The 16,338-nt window shown below is 40.9% G+C and overlaps 1 protein-coding gene across 1 annotated transcript in view; it reads right to left on the bottom strand.

Annotated features, from left to right (window-relative positions):
- SLC25A13 (solute carrier family 25 member 13) overlaps window positions 1–16,338 on the bottom strand; it is a 214,097-nt gene that overhangs the window by 50,188 nt on the left and 147,571 nt on the right. Inside the window, 2 exon segments of the mRNA XM_082633147.1 lie at window positions 10,294–10,374; window positions 11,958–12,010. Coding sequence (XP_082489273.1) covers window positions 10,294–10,374; window positions 11,958–12,010 — 134 coding nt within the window.

Here is a 16,338-nt window from a genome sequence, read left to right as displayed (position 1 = left end):
AAGGTTCTGCATATATTTGTGTGTTAGTTTATTTACCATTTTTAGAAATGAAGCCAAATAAAATAAATAGAAGCTTTTTGGCTCCTTTCCTGAGTGACCAATGAAAACATTACTTGTGAAACATCCTGGGTATGTACATATGTAGGCATGTTACAGCTATTCCTTAAGGTCCATCAATTCCTGTGCCCTGCTCCAATCTCTGGAGGCATTGTGTCTTCACTGCCCATCTATAAGGAAGGTAACAGCAACAGAGTGTATCAAATGACTACCTTATGTTTACTGCCCTCATCACCAACACCTTCTAGTCAAGCATTTATTCATTCCACAACTATTTTTAAGCCTCTCCCATGTGTCAGACACAAGGCTAGATACAGAGCATAACAGTGAGACAGGGGTCCTGTCCTGCACATTTATAGATGTCTCAGTTCCATCAACATTTACCCAAGGTCCCCAGGATACAATTAGCTGTCAGCACAGTTATAAAGGAAAAGCTCAAGTGGCAAAGCAGGACCACATTTGACAAAGACAACAGGTCATACATAATACCTGATATAGTCTCTTAAGCCTTGCAGTCAGTAGAGCTGGAAGTCAGGGATAAAGCATTAAGTACAGATTAAGAAAACTTATGATATGAGAATTGAAGAATTATGGGCAGTTTCTTTTGCTTTGTTTTCTACCCTAGCTTTAATATGGTTATTTTTTCTTAATAATCACAATTATAACATATGTTGAAAGACAGAAAATGTTTATGATATGAACTTGACTAAAATACGTATGTTTGGGGACTTCCCTGATGGCACAGTGGTTAAGACTCCACACTCCCAATGCAGGGGACCCGGGTTCGATCCCTGGACAGGGAACTAGATCCCACATGCATGTTGCAACTAAGAGTTTGCATGCTGCAACTAAGGAGGCGGCAAGCCGCAACTAAGAAGCCCACAAACCGCAACTAACGAACTCATGTGCCGCAACTAAGGAGCTGGCGAGCCATAACTAAGGAGCCGGTGAGCCACAACTAAGGAGCCCACGAGCCACAGCTAAGACCTGGTGCAACCAAATAAATAAATAAATATTAAATAAATAAATAAAATAAAATATGTATGTTGGGTACTATTTTCGTTTGTAAAAATACAGAAATGAATGAAAAGTATCTTAAATAATGTAAAGCTTATGAAACAAGGATAAGTTAATTCACTAGAATCATGTTGGAAGTCATCTATTAAACTATAAATTACCATTGGGGGTAAAAAAAACCTTACAATATGATCTTACATTTTGGGGGTATGCAAAAAAATCTCCCAGAGATACTCCAAATAATAATAACAAAATTTGAAAACAATGTAACTAAACATTAGATTTTCATTAAACTACAAATAAATTATAATGATGTTAAGCATTAAAAAAATAATAACCTTATTTCCATAGCATCATTATAACACATAATAAATCATGGCTACTTGACACGTTACACAGCAGCCTCACAGAAATACAACTTAATGACTGAGCCTCATATCATTCTATATTTATTAAGTAGTATATGTGCACAGAGACTTTCACAGAAAACTACACCATGAGGCCACATCTCCACAGAAAGCCCTGGGAGGAGAAAGATCACAAAAGTACGACTTAAATCCACTTGAGGCACTCTGACTCAACCACTCTGATTGCCAGAGCATATGTGTTCATTACATGAGGAAATTTTCTTCCTGGTTTGATATGACTGGGTTTGAAATCTCAAGTGATTTCAAGCTCAGACATAAGGAATAAGGCTTTGGGTATATTTTATAACAAAAGTACCTAAACTACTATTCACAGGATACTTACAGAATTCAAGCTAAAACCAAAATGGTACAAGAAGGGTTTGAACACATTTATAAATAGTTGAAACAAATGGATTTGTTAAGCAAAGTTATTAATATTTGGGTGGGTCATGACTACTGCTCTACAACCGGGCACACAAAGATGAGGAATGCCAATCAAATTTCCTCTCAAGAATTAAATGAAAAACAAAACAAAATTGAGCAATTAGCTAGGGCTGAGGATGAAAAGAAGCTGAAGATCATACTGTAGGGTGAGCGCCCAGCTGGCCAGTAAAAGCATGACAGGAATTCTTGAGGAAGTGAACACCATGAGGACGAGAAGAAATGAATCAGTGAAGTAAAAAGATGCACAGAACACTGACAACACCAAATGCTGGCAAGGATGTGGAGCAACAGAACTCTACTTCCTTGCTGGTAGGGATGCAAAATGGTACAGCCACTTCGGAAGACAGCTTGGAGGTTTCTTATAAAACTAAACATACTCTTACAGTAAGATCCAACAATTGCACTCCCTGGTATTTACCCAAAGGAGTTGAAAACTTACGTTTTCAACAAAAACCTGGCACAAGGTTCTTTACGGCAGTTTTATTTACAAGTGCCAAAACTTGGAAGAAACCAAGATGTCCTTCAGTAGGTGAACAGATAAATAAACTGTGGTACACTCAAAGAAATATTACTGAGTGCTGAAAAGAAATGAGCTATGAGGCCATGAAAAGACATGAAGGAACCTTAAATGCACATTACTAAGTGAAAGGAGTCAATCTGCAAGGACTACAAAACTGTATGGTTCCAAACATAAGACATTCTGGAAAAGGTAAAACCATGGAGACAGTACAAAGATCAACGGTTGCTAGGGGTGGGGCAGGGAGGCAGAGCACAGAGGATTTTCAGGGCAGTGAGAACACTCTGCATGGTATCATAATGATGCATATATGTCATACATTTGTCCAAGCCCGTAGAATGCATGACACCATGAATGGACCCTAAGGTAAACCATGGACTTTGAATGACTAATGTGCCAATGTAGATTCATCAACTGTAACAAATGTACCACTCTGGTGGGGATGCTGGTAATGGGGAGGCTATGCGCGTGTGGGGACAGGGGGTATATGGGAAATCTCTGTATCTTTCTCTCAAAATTGTGAATCAAAAACTGCTCTTAAGAAAGTAAAGTCTTAAAAAAATATGCAGAGAGATGCAAAGTCCCTGTGAGAGAGACCAAGAAGGCCCAGAGAAAATAGAGAAAGTTGCCAGTGCACAGAGCTGCCTCAATTCTCAAGCGCCTTTGATTTCATTTCATGTACACCCTTCAGGGAGACTTTCATTTAGTTATTTTCTTTAGTAAGTTTCTGCTCCCTTCAACCAAGAGCAATGTGGGACAGGAATGGGTTCCAGAATCAGCAACAGGTCCTTGGAGAAGACATGTGATTCACTATGAAATCTTCATAAAGTGGAGGGCAATGAGGATGTTCCCATCCTACAACACTGCTTATTGAACCCTCCAGTGGTAGTTTAAAGATTCTTGGCTATTCTTCTCATTGAGAGGTAGAGTCTAATTTCTCTCCTCTTGAATCCAGGCTGGGCTAAGTGGCTTGTTTGACCAGTAGAATGCAGAAGAAGTGCTACTGAAAGCTAGGTCATAAGAAGTTTTGCAGTTTCTGCCCAGGACTCTTAGAATGCCTGCTTGTGGGAAGCTTTCTTAGAATCAAGCAGCTGAGGTTTGAAAAGTTCAAGGTACATAATAGAGGAACGCAGTAGGTGCTCTGGACCACAGCCCCAGCTGCTCCCAGGCAACAGTGAGCGTCACCGCCAGCCCAAGTGTGAGCCATCCTGCACATCTATTCCAGTGGAGCCTTCAGATGATTCCAGCCCCAGCTGCTGTCTGCCTGTCACCACATGGAGATCACAAAGGAGAACTGCCCAGGTGAACCCAGTCAGCCCACAGAACCAGGAGAGATAATAATAAATTGCTGTTTGAAGCCACTAAGTTGTACGATGACTTGTTATACAACGATAGATAACTAGAACACCTCTCCTCCTCAGTGACAGAGAAACACTGAAATCATTCCCATTAGGGAGAAGAGGAGGAGCGGGGACAGTAAGGCAGGTAGGGAACGTGTGTATTGGCAGTGGGGAGGGTTACAATTTTAAATTTACTCAGTATTCATCATGAGTTTAAATGGTAGGATTGAAGAAATGACTTTAGTGAAGAAACTCCAAGTTACATAACACTTGGTTACATAAATATACCATTCCAACTATATTTATATAAAATCATATATATCCACACATCTATAAGACATACTCATTGTATGCCAGCCACATTATAGCACTTAAAAGTAATATTCCCATTTACTATTCTTTTCTTCCAAGCAAGGCATTAGTAAGAAAAAAATGCAAAGGCATCAGTATGGGAATCATTGGGTCTATGTTCCTGTAGCACTGGGTCAGAATGAAGCATCCAAAAGCAAACATTCATCTTGCTTAGGGATACACTCAGATGTCACAAAAAGTATAAAAAACAGGCATGGGAATGAAAAACACCAATTTCAGGATAGTTTTATCTCTTGGGAGATGAGGGAGGAAAAAGCTATTGGGACAGGTAAATATAAGAGGGCCTCTGGGTGCATTTGTCAAGTTTGACATCTTAAACTAAGTGTCCGGCACATGGGTGTGTCTTTTTGTTTTACAAAAATCATAAAAATTAACTGCAATTGAACGTAATGCAAAAAAAATAAAAATAAACCGTTATAAAAACGTTCCTTAAGGGCTTCCCTGGTGGCGCAGTGGTTGAGAGTCCACCTGCCGATGCAGGGGCCAAGGGTTTGTGCCCCGGTCCAGGAAGATCCCACGTGCCGCAGAGCGGCTGGGCCCGTGAGCCATGGCCGCTGAGCCTGCGCGTCCGGAGCCTGTGCTCCTCAATGGGAGAGGCCACAACAGTGAGAGGTCTGCGTACCGCGAAACAAAACAAAACAAAACAAAAATTCCTTAAAAATGGTATCTGATACATGGCTGTACTAACAAGCAAAAAATACCATGTATATGAGAATCACCACAATAATGGGAACATAGGCCACTATATTAGGGTCACACTTACTTGCAGGGGAGAGCAATTAAGATTGCTCTTCATGCCATGTTTTTCCATGGTGATATTCTCACCAATCCCTTTCAGAACCAGTGATGTGAGCATGTCAATTATTCTTCCCACTTAAAATGAATATAAGCTCCCATAAGCATTAGATATATTTACACATATACCCACACCCAAATGCACATGTATGTATCTCGACAGAAAAATTACCAATAGCATTTTTCACAGAACTAGAACAAAAAATCTTAAAATTTGTATGGCGACACAAAGGACCCCGAATAGCCACAGCAATCTCGAGAAAGAAAAACGGAGCTGGAGGAATCAGGCTCCCAGACTTCAGATTAAACTACAAAGCTATAGTCATCAAAACAGTATGGTACTGGAACAAAAAAAGAAATATAGATCAATGGAACAGGATAGAAAACTCAGAAATAAACCCAAGCACCTATGACCAATTAATCTATGACAAAGGTGGCAAGACTATACAATGGAGAAAAGACAGTCTCTTCAATAAATGGTGCTGGGAAAACTGGACAGCTACACATAAAAACATGAAATTAGAACATTCTTTAACGCCATACACAAAAATAAACTCAATATGGATCAAAGACCTAAATTTAAGACCGGACACTATAGAACTCTTAGAGGAAAACGCAGGCAGAACACTCTTTGACATAAATTGCAGCAATATCTTTTCTGATACATCTCCTAGAGTAATGGAAATAGAAACAAACAAATGGGACCTAATGAAACTCAAAAGCTTTTGCACAGCAAAGGAAACCATAAACAAAATGAAAAGACAATCCACAGAATGGGCGAAAATATTTGCAAACAATGCAACTGACAAGGGATTAATCCCCAAAATTTACAAACAGCTCATGCGGCTCAATATCAAAAAAACAAACAACTCAATCATAAAATGGGCAGAAGACCTAAATAGACATTTCTCCAGAGAAGACATACAGATGGCCAAGAGGCACATAAAAAGATGCTCAACACTGCTAATTAGTAGAGAAATGCAAATCAAAACTACAATGAAATATCAACTCACACTAGTCAGAATGGCCATCATCACAAAACCTACAGATAATAAATGCCGGATAGAGTGTGGAGAAGAGGGAACCTTCCTACACTGTTGGTGGGAATGCAAATTGGTACAGCCACTATGGAGAACAGTATGGAGGTTCCTTAAAAAACTAAAAATAGAGCTACCATATGATCTAGCAATCCCACTCCTGGGCATATATCCGGAGAAAAACATGGTTTGAAAGGATACATGCACCACAATGTTCACTGCAGTGCTGTTTACAATAGCTAAGACATGGAAGCAACCTAAATGTCCATCAACAGGTGAATGGATAAAGAAGATGTGGTACATATATACAATGGAATATTACTCAGTCATTAAAAAGAATGAAATAATGCCATTTGCAGCAACATGGATGGACCTAGAGATAATCACACTAAGTGAAGTAAGTCAGAGGAAGATAAATATCATAGGATATCACTTATGTGTGGAATCTAAAAAAAAAAAAAAAAAGATACAAATGAACTTACTCACAAAACAGAAACAGACTCACAGACTTAGAGAAGGAACTTATGGTTACTGGGGGGAGGAACAGATTGGGAATTGGGGATTGACATGTACACACTACTATATTTAAAATAGGTAACCAACAAGGACCTACTGTATAGCACAGGAAACTGTGCTTGATACTCTATAATAACCTAAATGGGAAAAGAATCTGAAAAAGAATAGATACATGTATATGTGTAACTGAATCACTTTGCTGTATACCCGAAACTAACACAACATTGTTGATCAACTATACTCCAATATAAAATTAAAATAAAAAAGAAAGAAAAATACAGTGGATCCATTATCAAAGGACTATTGTTCAGGAAGCATGTTCACTTGTGTTTCCAAAAATTATTATGGAATACTATTAATTTTTATTGGTACACAAATAATTTTTACTAAATACAAGCTTTATAAGACAGAGGTTTATCCTTTTTTGACATATTTTCCCACCCAGTGAATATCATTTCTTTTCTTGTCATTTCAATGTAGATTTTCATGCCAAATAAATTAATCATATTTATATCTTCCCTGATACCAGTCATGGCACCATTTGTATTTCCTTATCGGTCAAGCTTAAGATCAAAGGATCAAAAACTAAAGATCCCAGTGCCCCCAGGAGTTCAACCCTCTATTCCACTAGAGGCATAGAAGACTCACTTTGTAGAATTTAAGGACTGTAACCTACAGACCACATGGTATTACATATGTTATTTTTTCTTAAAGTAGCAGCAATACTGCAATCACAACAACGTACTCAGAGGTAACATGTCAGGTTTAAAGTCACTGGGAACCTAACTGGAGATGGGTAGTGGTGACAGGCCCTCTGTCCTCTGCCCCATTTACTGGGAGCCTCCACCGTTGCTGACAGTGACCTCCCTAAGTCACATCTCCCTCCAGGGCTGAGCTCCTGACCGAGGAAAGGAAAGAAAGGATGGAAAAAACAGAAGGTATATATCTTGTGCAGGAACACCTGAGGCTCCAGGTCTTTGTCAAAGACCTAAACTCCTACAACTTGTCAAAACTGTTGTCAAACAAGTTGTCAAAACTCCTAAAACTCCTAGTCTAATTCAGAAAGTAGAAAACCAACTTATGCAGAAAACACAAACCACAAGACACCTTTCAGAATGAGAGTTTATAAACCCCAGTCTTGGCACCTAGTGTAGCCTTGAGCTGTGCTGAATATATCACCACTGTTAAATGTCAATCTACAAAAATGCTCAGAAAACTGGTCAAATTTTTAATAGTGCTCTAAACTAGTGCAAAAAGTAAGTTTAATGCTAGATTCATCCTTTTACATACACCAATGAAACAAGAGTATTTAAAAAGAGTTTTTTAAGCTCTTCAGTCACAGATTTCATTATATCAAAAATTAATGAATGAGATCAATTTTATTCTTTTTCCTCCAACATTTTCCTTCAAATTTACTATCATTCTTGTTGTTTTTCTAAAGAAAAAAAATAATAAAACAAGCCTTAGTTTAGCTAGGAGACGATTGAGGTTAGCAGACAAGGACCCCCTTGCATCTTTTCCCTGTTTTTGTAGAAAACAGATTATAAAATAAACAAAAAAGCCATCTTCAAAGAAATCAGCAGTTGAGGTTTTAAGTGCAAAAGTTAGCCATATTCCTAATTCTCGGTGATAATAAAGTAAGGTGAGCTCCCCAGGGACTTAAAAGGCAATGCCTGGCAATGCTTGGGTGAACTAAGGGGAACTGCCCATGCAACACTACCTTTTAAACCCTCTGTAGTCCTAACTGGACAGTGAGGCAGAGGTACTCACAAGGACTCTCCAAGGAGGTGTGTGACTGGCTCTGAACAACAGGGACAACAACTCTGTCAGAGCCTGCAGAGAAAGATGCTGCTACTGCTTTAAAAACACATGCTGAAGTGGAACCAGCCATCCCACTACTCAGATATCTAAAGGACCTGGATTGTTTGCCACCAACAGAATTGCTTACCTGAGAAATAAACTCTTACTTCTCAAAGCAATGACTCGGGGGGAGGGAGGAGTAGGGGGGAGTCAAAACAGGAGACTTGAAACACTGAGGACCACTGTCTCCCCACCTTTGAGATGAAGGATGGCAAACCTCACTTCGCAGATATTTTAAGTAGCTGTAAAGCCCCAGTGGCTCCAATTTTAAGCCTGTGTTTAGATCAGGTTTGAAAAGGGCTGCACCACTTTGCAATAACTAGGCACCATGTCTGATGCCAATCGGTGCTTTGTGTTTGAAATGGGCGACCACATACGAGAAAACAAGACCACCTACAGCAGACGATACGTGCCACGACCAATCTCCTTGGCACCCAGGCCTGTGTGCGGGCAAAATGCTTTCATTATAAAGAAAATAAACCTCAAGATTATTGCCAAAATCTTGAGTAGTATCACATAGTTAGTTTTCCATTTTAAATTCTTAGAGATATATAATCATGTCTTCTCAGAAAGTTTAAAACCTGACTTCTAAAAAAAAACCCAAACCCCCCTGACCTACTGAAATGCCCTACTCTCTCGGGACCCTTGTAATAGCTTCAAGGATGGACTTAGGTATAGCCCATGGTTATGCCTATAGAAAATTAGAAAATCTAGTTATTCAACTGGAAACTACAGTTGTTTTAAAGGACGAGTACTTACCGGCAAGAGCCATTTCTGCAACTCCTAATATTCTTTTTGATTATTATTGTGTGCCCTTTTTACTGAGGACATTAAAGGCTCCCTTTTTCCATCCTGAATGCTCCTAAAGTTACAGGACAAGGGGATCTTACCTGGCCGTCTCTGACAGGTCAGTGATCAAACAGAAAGTCAGGCTGTAGCCAAATTCCGTCCATCTCTTAAGAATTACCAGGAGCTAGGACTCTGTAGCTCCTGCTATATTCAGGGAACCCCATTCAATGTTAGGACAATAAGCCCTCTCCAGACAAAGGTTTAATATTCTCGGGTGTTTTCCCCAACTTCTAAACTCAAGGACTTTTCAAGAAAAGATCATTTTATGAACACCATTTCCTGCACAGAACAAGTGAATTAAAAAAAAAAAAAAAGTGACTTCATCTTTTGTACAAGAAACACAGGTGTAGATGGAAAATATACCAATATTTATTGCCCTAGTGATCAAAGACCGTTTATTTAACCAACCTTATCTTTAAATAGCACCAGTCTTTGTATAAGAGTTTAACTTACTTAAGGCATTTACATTCACATGAACAAACCTGCATATGAAATAAAACAAGACATGATGTTTTGTTGAGCTCAAGAACAAGATGCAGGTTGTTCATCCATATAAAGAAATACTAGTTCCAAGCATTTTTGACAATGCGGAGTGCACTCAGCCAGTCACCTCCCACATCCTTCTCCTGGAAGCACTGGGAAACTTGAAGAGTTGCTGGCATTTGTGAAGTAAAGCAAAGCAGAGAGCTATGGTTGCTGATTTCAAACTATAAATTTCAGTGCCTGACCCAGCAGAGGGTGCCATGAGGAAAGAATGTACGAAAAATAAACTCTAGAAAAGGTTAGCAAAGATCTGTTCAAAGGCCAAACACTTCCGCCACAAATGACTTCTCCTGCAAAACCAACTGCTAGCAATGGCGAATTTAACAGGCATGACTTAACAGGCAGTAAGACCAGAGACGTTTACCCTTCCACCTCAGGAGTGGTCCACCTGTCTAGGAGAAGCCGAGGTGCCCTAGTAGACTCTGCCCTTGAACGGGACCTGTGGTGAACAGAAGCCTTAGTCCACACTTGTGTAGCACGGTTGTGATATGTATATGAAACAAGTCTTTTCAATGTAGAGATCCGCAAAAGGTACTTACACAGCTTCCAGCAAGAATTTCTGCTGCGAGTGGGACTGAGCCATCTTTGCGTGTAAATTTATCCCTCACAAAATCATTCACCTTGAAGAAAAATATTTATAGAAGCTGATGACAAATATAGAGAAAGCCATTAAACACATATAAATATACAACTGTAAATAAATGTTATTTTTCTCTGTCACTGTATTGGAGTAATCATAAACTGAATAAATGAAGTATCTTAAGAGTTTGCTCTTAATAGCATATACATAGTTATTGAAAGGTAGAATATATAAATACGTATTCCTAATGTTTCACGGAGAAACAATTAAGAGAGGTGGCTTACAAGCTTAATTCAAATATGTCCTGCAATTACAATAGCATAAAAAGAGAGACATATTAACAACAGAGACAAAATTAAAACATACATTTTATAACTTAAAAACTGTTTTATAGGATTTGATTAAAAAATCACTTTCAAGTCTTCCAACAAGATTTAATCTAAAACAGCATCATCGAGACAAATTTGGCTGAGCGGATCTTTTAGCTTAGTAGAAATTCAGTATTTAAAAAACTTCTCGGGGCCTCCCTGGTAGCGCAGTGGTTGAGAGTCCGCCTGCCGATGCAGGGGGACACGGGTTCGTGCCCCGGTCCGGGAAGATCCCACATGCCGCGGAGCGGCTGGGCCCGTGAGCCATGGCCGCTGAGCCTGCGTGTCCAGAGCCTGTGCTCTGCAGCGGGGAGAGGCCACAACAGTGAGAGGCCCACGTATCGCAAAAAAAAAAAAAAAAAAAAAAACTTCTCAAGGATTCTCAGAGAACATCAAGAGCATTAATTAATTAATTAAGTATAACATTCTCAAAATGGTATGTACTACAAGCAATTTTAAGGATCAAAAGATTAGCTGTCCCAAGATCACATAATAAGATGGTAAAAGAAGAATTTCAGCACCAATGCTACACAGCCCAATCCAAAAGTAAAGTTTAACTTTCTGGGACTTTATGACCTTGGTGATGAAAATGCAAATTATTTATCCATTGCACAAATACATACTGAATACTTACCACCTGTCAGACAGGAGTCAGGCACTGGAGAACCAATATGATGGAGGATCAACTTAAACTAGAACTCAGACCCCTAAACATGTCACTTTGGCAAATGTGTACAGAATACACCCCGAACATGAATTCTGTAAATAGCATGTGTACTTGAACAATATGTTTTGGAGTCAGAAAAATCTGGTTTTGAATTCTCATCTTCCTACTAATGACCTGTGCAAACACAGGTAAATACTTAATCCCCGTGGGCCTCACTTTCCTGACTTGTAAACTGTGGGTCACACCTTGCTTGAGATTAGAGCAGTAACAGATAAGACATGGAAAGCACCTAGTATGGTAGGTACTGAAGGAAATTTAGCTGCTGTTGCTGCCACTACTATAGTGATGATGACAATGATGATGGTGGTGGCAACCACCAAAAATCTTGTTCCAGTATATTATCACATTTTCAGATGTTCACTGTTAAATGGGGAACAATAAAAAGCTATGTGTGGTGAGCACCTCTATGTTCAAATCAGTTAGCGCCTCTGAGGAAACACAGACCTGCTGTTTCACATAAGAATCTCTGCTAGATTCCTGAGTGTGTGCAAACTCCCTTCATCTGAAGCATCAAATCAAAAGACTTACTGTAAGTTTTATGGCCTTCTCTGGGGCGACTCCCAATAACTGTGGCAACAGACCTGAAAAACAACAAAAAGTAGAAGCATATTAAATAAATTAACATTAACTAAACACATCAACAGCTCTAAAGACGGGGATCACAATGTAAAAACTGGGGCAATCTCTGCTGCCATTTTCTGCTCTTACCTTGAATGAGAATACTTGAAATGGAACGTTTAGCTACTAAGGTCTAAGAGCCACATCAGGCCTGAGTAAATTCCCCCTCACATTCTGGATCATTTGCACATTGGGTAAATCAACAGTATTAGTGATACAGGAAATCTCATTATCCCACAGATTTGCTTTTTTCCCTCCCACCTCTTAAATCAGTGGACTTTAGTGAAAATATTCTTTTTCTCTAACACCTTTCTCAGCTCCTCACCCCCCCAATGCCCACGGTTCAGCCATTCATACATTCAGCAACTATGACTGTGACAAGCTCAAGACAAACGAGGCTCCCTCTGACTGGTCTCAGATGGAAGGAGGGGAGAGGCCTTGCTGAAAAAGTTGGGGAAACATGCATTGCATTTCGGGAAGGGGAACAGACGGGGCAAAGACAGCAGAGTGGGAACAAGCCTGGTGTGCTCCAAAATGAGGGAGAGTGTCGGTACATCACCTCGCAGGAGGCAGGCACAGGGAGAGGCACAGGTGGGGCCCGATGCCACGCTGCAGACCAGGACCCTGAAGCCCGATACACTCCAAGTTAGGTACGAAGGGTTTCCATTAGGAGGAGAGTGATGTGCTACTTCATATTTTCACACGACCACTCTGGATGTGGTGCAGAAAACGTGTGTGTGTGTGTGTGTGTGTGTGTGTGTGTGTGTGTGTGTGTGTGTGTGTGTGTGTGTGTGTGTGTGTGTGTGTGTGTGTGTGTGTGTGTGTGTGTGTGTGTGTGTGTGTGTGTGTGTGTGTGTGTGTGTGTGTGTAACTGGCTCTGACTGCTAGAGCTCAGTTTTTAGCGCTAACACCTGGTACAGATGAAGACGGCTGAGCTCAGTTTTGGACACGATAGGTGGAGTGGAAAATTAAGAATCAGAGCACAAGGAGGAGGTGTGGTCTTTGACAGGAAAGGGCCACTTCTAGGAAAGGCAGTTATGACAGTAGTGGACCTACATATTTGAACTAAAAAAAAAAAGTTACCTTTTTCATCTGTTCTAAGAAAATCAAATCCAAGACAGATGCCTTTCCTTGCAAACACTCAGTAAGCTAACCCCAGGGATCAGACTATATTGTTGCCGTGTCATGCTGCTGTCCTTGGGAGGGTCTTCATGGTGTTATCCGTCACCAGTAAGTACACTTTCCTAATTCGCTATATTAAAAGGTCCACCCTCAGCCTCTTCGGAGAGACCAGCCCTGCCCACATCATCTTCTTAAAGAAACAGCCTACAGCCAAAAGTCACTAGCTTGAGGGATGTGTGCATCCAGCTTGCAGATGTGTTTTGCTGAGTAGCACAGGTTTTAAACATAATTTGAGATTATATAGATAGATAGATGGCTGAATGGATGACTAGATTGATCAATTGATTGATTAATGGATCTGGCAGCTCTGGGCCTCCTTCTGACATCACAGCAATCTATCTCCAGTTGGGCGAGGCTCTGCCCTTTAGACAGGACCCAAGCATCAATTCAGCAAGGTCTCCGCCATGCCCTAACGCCAGCATGGCAAGTGCCAATGATCATTCATCATTTCTTGCTCCGTTGATATCCTCACAATAGAGAAATACCTCTCTGGGCTTATGGCTTTACAAAAAGGGAGAAACTAAATAGACCAAGACAGCTTCATGTTTTAGGCAGAATTGGAGAAAGCTCATTTCATTGTAAAACTAAATGATAAGGATGCTGATGCTAATCAAAATTTCCTCTAAAAACAGCCAACATATTGTTTATTGTGTGTCAAGGCATCATTTTAAGCACTTTACTAACTCATTTAATCCTTAAAACCACCCTGTAGAGTGGAAACTGAGGCATATAGAGATTAAGTAATTTGTTCTCAGTTACCCAGATGATAAATAGTGAGACTGGGATTCAAATTTAAGCCATCTTCCTCAAGAGTCTATGCCTTTAGACAACACCCAACTCTGTCCTCTGTCTGACAGGCGAATGTGTATTTGCCTTTCACATCCAGCCTCATTTGTTCACTGATATAACTAAGCTGCCTGGATCCTATAAACAGTTGGGTTTGCAACGTCTTCTCTAGGCAGCCGTTATTTTGAGCCTATTTCATCCCCAAGGGCAAGACACATAAAAGATGTACAGCCAATGAGTTCAGCACCCTGGGCCCTGTGACCTGGCACCAAGAATAGAGCTACCCAGTCAGGATCCTTCTCTCAGGAGCGTGACAGAGTTCTCAAAGGTGAGAGCCAGTCAGCACAAAGGCACAAACGGAGAAGGTGCCAGATGGAGTGGGGAAAGTGGCCAGTTGAAGACATGTGTGTGATAATGCCACAAGGAAGTAGCAACTATGATACGAAAAGGAAGAAGACTGGCAGGAGAAAATGTGTAGCAAATAGAATGGAGACACCAGAGAGAGAGAAAACACACAGCCCATGAAAGGTGCACAGGTGGGAGGGACGGCCTTGACCATCTTCCGGTCCCACTGAGGCCAGATTCCAGCGAAACTCCTGCCCTGGGATCCCTATGAGATCTCGGATTTCCTTCTCTCTCATGTGAACTCTTACCAAAAGTTCCCCTATGCTTCTGCTAGCTTGAGTATGGGCTATACTCTTTTTAATCTAAATGAACCAAAACAGCAAAGAAAATGTGAATATGGAACCATCTGGGCAAAGCCAACCAACGCTCTTATTCAAAGTAAGAATTCTCTCCTCCTAAACTATGCTCACTTATTAATCCTTTACTTATACCATGAGATAACATCTATGAGGAGAAAGGCTTTATTATTACTTTATGAAAGTACAACATTAATTTCGACCAGTAAAATTCAGGGATAAGCTGGTTAAACTACATCTTAACATTTCCAATTTCCATCCTACTCTCTGCATTCAGGTCAAGTACCAAAATGTTTAGTTAAATATTTACTTGCTAGATGTGTTACTCTCATCATTAAATTGTAGACCAAGCCACGGATGGGTTGATAGCACTGTGATTTAAATGATGATCTCTTGTCTCTTTAACTACCCTGTGATGGTCTTTTCAAATGACTAATAAAAAACAGCCCACAGAGCCACATGACTATAGCGTTAGATACAATCACTTCAGCCAGCCTTTTAAGCTATGGAGTTTTGTATTTCTCACTACAAATTTAGTAATGCACTGTGAACAGCAGAGAGCAAAACAAAACAATAGAGAAAACCCTGCTTTTAAAACTATATATAGGGCAGCAAATACTTATTTGGTCAGCAAACGTTTACCAAATGCTTTCTGTGCCTGGTACTGGAAGAAACCGGGATGAACATCGTAAGATCTGTGGCATCCCCTGGAGCCAGTGTCAGTTTAGAAGAAAAGGGAGCCCTAGGGGTCTCTGTGCGCCAGAAAGGAGACACACCACCTAAAAACAGAGTGCTGAGTATCACAGCCCCGGGGCACCAAAGTACTATGGGAACACAGTGGAGAGAACCAGTTATTCTGCCTGCAGGAGGGAGAAAAGCATCAAAGAAGAGGAGATACTTAACTTGATTCTTTAAGGATAAGCAGAGGTTCACTGGAGAAGAGAGACATGAGTAGAACAGAGGGCAAGGTGATCCAGGCAGAGGGGACAGAGCTAAAAAGGCACCAAAATTTCTCAAGACCATGGCCCAGTCAGGGTGAGGGCGAGGTCACTGGAGGCTGTGGTGAGATCACAGACATTGTAACAAACAATGGTAGCAGCGATAAGGACAACAGCCAGTACATGCCAGGCACTTCTCTATGCGCTTTGTGTGAATCAACACATTTAATCTACACCACAAGTAGTCAATAACAATAACTCAGCACATGTTATTTTTATCCCATCAACAGATGAGGAACTGAGGCAGACTTCTCGGAGCCCGCCCAAGGTTGCTCAGCTGTTAGGTGGGGCAGTGGGGTTCAACCCTAGGTGGTCTGGCTCTAAGGGGGTGCTCCTGGCTGGTATACTGCACTGCTTCTCCCCAGGCCACACTAAGGGGGTTGGAAAAAATTCAGTAGACACATGGGGTGGCTTTTTTTTTTTTTTTTTTTTTGCGGTATGCGGGCCTTTCACTGTTGTGGCCTCCCCCGTTGTGGAGCACAGGCTCCGGACGCGCAGGCCCAGCGGCCATGGCTCACGGGCCCAGCCGCTCCGCGGCATATGGGATCCTCCCAGACCGGGGCACGAACCCATATCCCCTGCATCGGCAGGCGGACTCTCAACCACTGCGCCACCAGGGAGGCC

Source organism: Mesoplodon mirus (assembly GCF_964341445.2).
Source record: "Mesoplodon mirus genome assembly, chromosome: 9".
Classification (NCBI taxonomy): domain Eukaryota; kingdom Metazoa; phylum Chordata; class Mammalia; order Artiodactyla; family Ziphiidae; genus Mesoplodon; species Mesoplodon mirus.
Note: the sequence above shows the minus strand (reverse complement) of the source record. Positions and strands in the feature narration are given on the sequence as shown.